This window comes from Hyperoodon ampullatus (assembly GCF_949752795.1).
Source record: "Hyperoodon ampullatus genome assembly, chromosome: 6".
In the NCBI taxonomy this organism is placed as follows: domain Eukaryota; kingdom Metazoa; phylum Chordata; class Mammalia; order Artiodactyla; family Ziphiidae; genus Hyperoodon; species Hyperoodon ampullatus.
In genome coordinates, this window is record NC_136919.1 from 12,246,724 (window position 1) to 12,255,508 (window position 8,785).

The 8,785-nt window shown below is 39.0% G+C and overlaps 1 protein-coding gene across 2 annotated transcripts in view; it reads right to left on the reverse strand.

Moving 5' to 3' along the window:
• Nucleotides 1-8,785, reverse strand: part of RABGAP1 (RAB GTPase activating protein 1) — a gene marked incomplete at both ends in the record, with an annotated part of 135,449 nt that overhangs the window by 22,804 nt on the left and 103,860 nt on the right. For both annotated transcript variants that reach the window (XM_079706061.1, XM_079706060.1), the window contains 4 exons: nucleotides 3,635-3,763; nucleotides 4,024-4,065; nucleotides 6,224-6,367; nucleotides 6,965-7,090. In XM_079706061.1, coding sequence (XP_079562187.1) covers nucleotides 3,635-3,763; nucleotides 4,024-4,065; nucleotides 6,224-6,367; nucleotides 6,965-7,090 — 441 coding nt within the window. The remainder of the gene's footprint in view (nucleotides 1-3,634; nucleotides 3,764-4,023; nucleotides 4,066-6,223; nucleotides 6,368-6,964; nucleotides 7,091-8,785) is intronic.

The following is an 8,785-nucleotide window of genomic DNA, read 5'->3' on the forward strand; positions in this document are numbered from 1 at the left end:
AACTGCTAAAACACAACAAGAGACAACAACAAGAATAGGTATCTGTTTCCTGGACTGGCATGAGAGGTAAAGCATTCCCTATTCCCACCTTAAGTAGGAAGTACAACTCAGAAAACTGAGTCACAAAAAAAAAACAACACTTTTTTTTTAAATTAAAAAATAACGGAATGGGATTGAATGAGTTACAAGGCCAGTGTTCCTTTCTAAATTCTACACTAAGAAATTCAAAAGCTAGTTTCCAGAGCATTCACCTAGCAGGAATCCCCTTTTCCATGGCTAGAGGGTCTCCAAACAACCAGAAGATCCTATGCACTCTCTGTGCTGACTGAGGCCCTCCTCCATCATGCAGTCTACATAATGCAGGGCTCATAACTGAGCTTGCCAATGATTTCTCTTATTTTTGAGCTGACAAATTATCACTGTGACTGAAGTCCTTTGCCAATAATTGGCTCAACTATTGCCTATATCTCCTTTAATATTTTTTGGTATTAAGTATAGCTGCCAGAGTGAAACTAATCATCACTAACTAAACTGTACACACCATATCCCACCTTTTAGCAGAAAAAGCTCACTCTCTCATGTCCTGGTGAATCTGTAGGCTTTCCATGATGAGTCAATTTCAAGAAAAATTACTATTTTTCTCACCTGAAACCATGTGCAAGTAGGGGAAATCATCCAAAGTGTACCCTAGCCATGCAGGGCTCTCCAACACCAAAAGGAATTATGTATCTAAGCAAATAATAACGTGTGCTGTGCGGCCTTGTCTACCTTAATTCTTTGGAAGCACAGGCAAGGAAAAAGACATTAGACACCTCCCATCTGGACTTTGGAAATAAAGAATCCATTTATTATTAAAGTGTTTCAAGCTAATGAAAACCCAAAAGGTAAACCTTCAGCTAGAAGCTATTTTTAAGTCTTGCCCAAATCCATGTTAACTCTTCTTTGTAAAACACTTGGAAGAAGCTCAACAGAATATTCATTTATTCACTCATTCAACCAATATTTACATGTCAGATCCTGTTCTTGTGCTGGGAATTCAGCAATAAACAAAAGAGATAAAGTCCCCTCTGTCTCAGGCTTAATTCCAGCATGGGGACAGGGGGCATGCAGATAATAATCAAACATATAAAATAATGTTAAGTATCAATAAGTGACATGAAGAAAATATGACAGGATAAGGAGACAGGGTGTAAGAGTTGGGGGGGAGCTGCTACTTTAGACACTGTAATCAGAGAAGTCCTCTCTGATGACATGATCATTGAGCCTAAGACTGAATGAGGTGAGGGTGAAGCCATGTGGACATCAAGGAGAACAACATTACAGGCAGAGAGACCAGCCAGTACAAAGGCCTGAGGAGGGAACATGCTCAGTATGTTTGAGAACAGCAAGGAGGCCAGGGTGTCTGAAGTGGAAAGTCTAAGGGGGAAAAGTAGTAGTAGCTGAAATCACACTGTCAGAGGTGAGATGGTGCCAGGCCTTGCAGGCCAAGGCAAGAACCTGAGTTTTATTCTCAGATAAGAAGCCATTAGAGTTTTAAGCAAGGGAGAGATGAGATCAAAAAGAGTCTGGGAGGGGCTTCCCTGGTTGCTCAGTGGTTGAGAATCTGCCTGCCAATGCAGGGGACACGGGTTCAAGCCCTGGTCTGGGAAGATCCCACATGCCGCGGAGTAACTAGGCCCGTGAGCCACAACTACTGAGCCTGCGCATCTGGAGCCTGTGCTCCGCAACAGGAAAGGCCACGATAGTGAGAGGCCCACACACCGCGATGAAGAGTGGTCCCCGCTCGCCACAACTAGAGAAAGCCCTCGCACAGAAACAAAACCCAACACAGCCAAAAACAAACAAATAAATAAATAAATAAGCTTTCATTTAAAAAAAAAAAAAAAAGTCTGGGAGGAAACCACTGTGGAAACAGAAGGACCAAGGAATCGACTGCAATATTCCAGAAGAGAAGTGATGAGATGGTTAGACTTGGGCATTGGTGATGAAAGGGTTGAGAAGTGATGAGATTCAGGATATATTTTGATGACAGGGCTTGGATGTGGAATATGAAGATGTTAAGTGTGAAAGAAAGAACAGAAGAGGATGGTATCAAGTTTTCAGGCCTGAGCAATGAGGTCCCACAAACTGGAGATGGGGACACTGGGGAAGAAGCAGGTTTTGGAGAAGAAGAAATCATAAGTAAGAGTCAGCATCCTCCTGTATGCTAAACCAGGTTGGGATAGAAAGAGCAACTCCAAGAAGCTCAGAGCTCATCTGGCTGTGTGCTGTGCGCAAACCCATCACTGGTGTAAATGTTACTGAAAAGAGTTTGTTTCTGCTTGAAAAACCAGGGAGGAAATAATCATAGTAGTAGCCATTATTTCTTAAACCCTTACTAATTATCAGGCACTAAGGTAAGCACTGTACATATACTGTAGTTAATCCTCACACATAAAAACACTTAATCACAGTACCTAGCACATGGTAAAATATCATTAAATGTTATCCATAATACTTGTGAAGGATGTAACATTTTACATTGAATGATAACTTTAATGATTATTTTAATTTCTAGAAGTTCTATTTCCTTCCCCCCCGCCAAATCCCCCATTCACTTTATATCATGATTCCTATTATTTCTCAGACTAATATGTAGTTTTTGTATTCCTGCTTTTACAAACAGGGTAGCCATTCCAAAGTCCTAACTTTATGCAGAGATTTCAGTTTCATTTTGGGGCCTCCAGAAGGCCCCAAATCATGTCTTGTCTTCGTGAGTAGTAAAATCCTAATACCTACCTATGGTTCTATATTCCCTTGGAATGCTCTTTTATTATCCCACACAATACATTGAGCCACTTTGTTTAAGGCACCTGGGTATTTCTCTTTTTTCTTTCAAGCTCATCCAGGTATTTAAACATTTCTCGGATTATACTTTATTTAGCATCTCCAAATGTTTAAAGAAGAGTAGCCTGAGTTAGCTCAGTCTGACATATAACCAGAACCAGAAATCCAATATTACTTTACAGATGAGGAAATTGTGCATTAAACAGGTGAAATAACTTTGAATTCAGATCTGATTCCCATTCAGTAGATAGTGAAGCTTCTCTCCTACCACATCTGCCCCTGACACACTGATCACAATTCTACCCTCTGGAGACACACTGAGTAAATATGACAGTCAGTCTTTTATGCACCCTAGAAGCATCTCAATACAGCTATTTATTCTGTCTCCCATTTGCCTCCACCTCTCAAATTCCAAACTAAACTCCCTCAATTACTTTTTCTTCTTTAAAAACAAAACTTTTATAACATGAACACAAGGAGATTCTTTTTTTAACCTTAAAAAAATGATACAAATCATAAATGCTTCACTGGAAGTGATAAATAGTGAATAAGTTTCCTTCATGTACTATTACTTTCATTTTAGGGAATTTCTGACCATAACAACAAATACTGAAAGTTAAAGGACAGCACAGTAGAAATCATGAAACCTGAGATTTAATTCATAGGCTGTAATATATATGAAAATATTTAGAAAATTATACAATACAAAAGAAAACATTATTATTAATGTACTACAAATGTTGACAATTTGATCAGGAAGAGTAAGACGTTAACAAAGGAATCTAAATTAACGCAAAAATGATTTTACCTTCATGTTGCAAGCTAATTCCATCAATTTTTTTGCATTTTCTTCTGAGCGATATCTCTTAGGAAGCTGAACCCTGAAGAACTTCAGCGCACCTTCAAAGTCTGTCAATAGCAAGTCATCTTTGGAAGTCTTGAAGAAAGAAGAAAATACAACCATGTACAGAAAAAATTTTCTGCTATGAAGGTGCCCAAGAAGGATTTTATAATCCCAGCACCTTTATAATCCCCAGAAGATACTTTGTAGCCTTTGCAGAGCTACTTGCACATATCCACTGTCAAGGACAATGCTAGAGCAGAGAGGCTGTTCAGAATGAGATTAAGACCAAGATATTGCAAGTGCTGAACAAGGAATACCAGATAACCCAGCTTACAAATAAATGTGCACTGTACCTTTAATAATCCAAGGGCGACATTAAAAATAACACTTATTCCCTAAAAGAAAACACAGAAAACATTTTCAGTGTTTATATATGGATTATTAAAAGCTGTTTGTCTTCAGAATACCCCACAATTTTTAGACAAATTGTAAAAACTTAAGAAATGAATCCCGAAAATATCTTGGGGAAAAAAATTACAGGGCAACCACTGAAAAACCACTTAAGGTAGACCCAGTCTCCCATTTTTTTGAGAGAAGAGCTTTTCTAGAGCTATTCTCGCAATTCAAGAATGCTTTTCAAAGTATTCTATGCTTCCGAACTAAAACATTAGAGTCATAAAATTGTGGTCTCTCAGGAAATAACTCCTGGTGGCTCTTCCTGTACTCTACACTGCTCACTCCAAGTACAACAATCACTCTGTCCATGAGCCCCATGTCCCAGAACTGAATCTGCTCAGGGTTCCCTCTAATCTGCCTTTCTTAATCTAATCATTCTAGGAGTAGTGGGGCAAAGGACAGCTCAGGGGAGGCCCTAAAATCTGCTGACAGTGTTAAACTTTTAAAGTTTCTGGGCCTCAAGTTCCATAACAAATAGTCTCCCAATGGTTTTCTGAACTAATTAGTTGAAAAGTTTATGTAGGTTACTTAGCATGCCACCAGGCCCACAGTAACTACTTAACTAATGGTTGTTTATAATAGTGAAAAACTAGACAAAGGTTTGAAATTAGGAATTGGTTACATAAATTATGATATATCCAAAGAATGGGATACTTGGCATTAATTAAGAATAATGGGGCTTCCCTGGTGGCGCAGTGGTTGAGAATCTGCCTGCTAATGCAAGGGCCACGGGTTTGTGCCCTGGTCTGGGAGGATCCCACATGCCACGGAGCAACTAGGCCCGTGAGCCACAACTACTGAGCCTGCGCGTCTGGAGCCTGTGCTCCGCAACAAGAGAGGCCGCGATAGTGAGAGGCGCGCGCACTGCGATGAAGAGTGGCCCCTGCTTGCCACAACTAGAGAAAGCCCTGGCACAGAAACGAAGACCCAACACAGCAAAAATAAAATAAATTAATTAATAAACTCCTACCCCCAACATCTTCTTTGAAAAAAAAAATAATAATGGTATATCTGAAATGCTGTTTCTTATAATGTTTCAAGCTAGATAGAAGATACAAATTTCTTAATGGATTTTTATATGTTTTGAATATGGGGTAATTAAAAATAAGGATGGTATACATGTGGAGGTGGTCTGTCTACAGATAGTCAAGCATATGAGATAAAAAGAGGTTACCAGATAGCATATATAGCATAATTGTATTTTTATGTATTTTTATATACATATAAAACCATAATATACATTATTACATAATATTCCATATGAAAAAAACTGTTCCATGTAGAAATTACACATACACATATATGAAAAGGCAGAAAGAATATACACCAAAATGTTAAAAGTAGTTTCCCTCTAGACTGGGATTAGAAGTATTTTAAAATCTTTTTGCTTATACTTTCTATAGTTTCTATAACATATATTATTTTTGAAATTAGTTTTTTCTTCTTAGGCACACACACACCCTAAAACCCAAAACTAAGCTGAGGCAAAGATTGTTATTTACTATAATATCTATTTTCTATCAGTAATAGACCCCCAAGTTTTAGCAAATTCCTAGTCAGCTTAAATAAAAAAAAAAAACTCCCCTTAGAAGCTAGGTATGGTCATGTACCTAACTTCTGGCCAATAAGAGGTTAAGAAGAAATGCAGGTGGAAATTCCAGGAAATGTCTTTTAAAAGAGGGGATGCAACCTCCCCAAACCCCTAAACCTCCTAGCTTAAATATAGAGACAGTGGCTGGAGCTTAATCAGCCATACGGAACAGAGTTGCCCTCTGAGGAAGGTAGGTTACTGCCAACCTTCTGATCTCTTTTACATGGGAAAGAAAAATAAACCTCTACTTTATTTAGTCACTGTTATTTTGGATTTCTTCAATGCAGCCAAACCTAACTAATACAAATGTGTTTTTTTTTTTTTTTAGCAGAGAGCACCTTTGACAAAACATGATTATTAGCATCAGCCCAAGGAAGAGTAACGTAAACCTGGATTTTCCAGCAATGAAATAAAACAACTGAGAAGAACAAATTCTGTTTTAACAGAGCTGACACAGGAAGGACACTACAAACAAAAGCCAAAGTGCTGTGGTCTCTGATACGTACCTCACATAAAAGCAGGTCGATGATATGGAAGACCATGTAGAGAGGGAATTTTGCAGTGAAGAGCGTAAGAAACCACTGGGAGGCATACATGTGTGCTTCAAGGCTTATATCCAGGAAGTGGTTGTACAAGTCAGGAATGTATTCCTGAAATAGCAAACTAATTAGTCTTGGGCACATATGCAGCTGTTTAACTCTCTCTCAGGAGGGTCATAAATCTGCCAGAAATACGCCAAAAAAGTCACATATTTGTGTTTTTCTAAAAACTGCCAAAGTGCTGAGAAGAACACTTATCATCTGGTATTAAACTGGCACTCGGCTCTCGTTTCCAGTCCACAAAGTAGCTCTAAAGAGGAATGCCCAAATGGTGACAAATATTTGGAAGGACAGTTTTTCTTTCCAAGTTATGAAATGTTTGGGAAGGTTTGTTTCACTTTTGTTATAAGATTCCTAACCAGTCAGCTTGGTGAATATTTCTTGACTGAGTTTGCTGTGTTAAAGGCTCCTACAGTCATCTGATCTTTTGGGTGTTTATGAGATTGAAAACCCGGCTCACACCCATCGGGTTAACACCTTATTAATCTTGGCATCATTGTTACATAGAGAGAAATGAAAAACCTAAAACCTGTCCTTAACCCTGGAGGGCTAGAAATCGCCCCCTGCTCCTTGGCACCATTTCATCAATCCCGCTCTTCCCAGTCCTGCATTCCTACTGGCAAATGCAAAGCTGGATTCTCTACTTACCTGCATGAGGCGCTCCAACTGGTAAAATTTGCAATGCAAATCTTCAAAGTTTTGCTTGAAAAGTTCCCTGAGACCATAGTCAAACATGATCTTGACCAGAACACTGAATGCCTGTTCCTCAGGCATCTGTAACAGACAGGCAAAGAGGGAAGGGGTGGGGGATCAAAAACATATACAGAAGTTTCCTCAGTATATTAAATTCATCCTTCAACTCTCCTATCTGAATACTAGGAAATTTAGTGATCTGCAGTAACTCAGATCTCAGCTGTGTTTTATAACATTCATTCATTCAACCAAGAAATATTGAACAATGCCTACTCTATGTCAGACACTGTGCCTGTTCTTGAGGAGCCTCTCATACAACCAGTATACAAGAGCTGTAAAATGCCTTAGCTAGAAAGACCAGTGGGAACACAAGAACAAGAAAGCCTGGGTCTTCCTGAGGGAGCCAGGAACAGGCTTCGTAGGGAGGGCAGGATTTAAACTGAGTAGGAACAGGCCTATACTCAAGTGTATGTTTCATCTTTCCCAAATCATAAGACCTTTGTTAAATCATTTTACCTCCTTAACTGTTATTTCATTTTAGTAAAAATGTTCTTCTTCCTCACTGTTGCTAAAAACATGGTTAGTTACAGAAGAACTTCATGTATTCTAAGGTTTGAAGGAATGTTTAAAGTATTACAGTAACGCCTGCAGTAACACTTAAAATAGTACAAAAACCTCCTTTACTTCACTTCTATTTACAGATGTTACTCACTTATACATCTTCCACAGCTTTATGGAAAAATATCTCCCTGAGAACCGGGAAAAATGTCTAGTTTTCAAAATAGAAAAAGAGCACTGGAAATATTATTTAAGGCATGACGTGATGTAGCAAGCCTTCCAAATGTCAAGAAGGTGGGTGGGCTTCTGTCGAACAAGATGATGGAGGTGGGCTGAGCAAAGAAATAAGTGGGAATAAAGCAGAGCTAAAGAGCAAATCAGACTAAGTAATAAATGAGAAAAGGATAGAAAATTATTGTTGGAAAGGTAAGGGCATTTGGAGCAAAGCACCAGACCTCTGAGGTCTTTACCATGGAAGGCAACTTCACTCTTCCACTCACTGAGGGAGAGACTCGGTCTGCCCAGAGCGGCACTTCTGATGTTAGGCAGCACATCTGTCCTTACTCTGAAACAAGCACTTATTTGAACACGATGGCAAGCAGCATAGAGTTCAAACCAAGACACTGGGGACTTCATCGGGAAACTCATTTTAAAAGGGTTGTGACACTTAAATGGGGATAAATGTCCTTGCACGAAAGTTGAGAACAAAGACGAACCACACAGACTTGTGAGACTCTGAGATATAAAGTCTGATTAAAACAACAGAACAAAAACTTAAAACTTGACTTCTTGAGGATGTGTTAATTAGCTTGTGAGAATCATTTCACAATGTATAGTATATCAAATCATCACATTATACACCTTATATATATATACACACACACAATTTTCGTCCATTATGATGTAAACAAAGCTGGGGGAAAAAAACTTGACTTCTTTATCAATGTCATAGCTTTATCACATTTTTGCATGCCTACCAATACCAACAAGCTAGGCTCACAGTAAGAAGATGCAAAGTGGTTTTGTTTTACTTGTATTACAACCTCCACGAAATGGCTTAAACGTCTTCAAAAGCTTCCTTTTCTTAGAGAAACAAAATCTAGACTGCGTGGCCTGGTCTCCAGAGCCCTCCTTCAAGCTAGTCTTGTTGACTCTCCGGCTCCCTCCCCCTAGTCCCCATTGCTCCTGACGCTCCTGTCACACTGCCCTTCTTTCAGT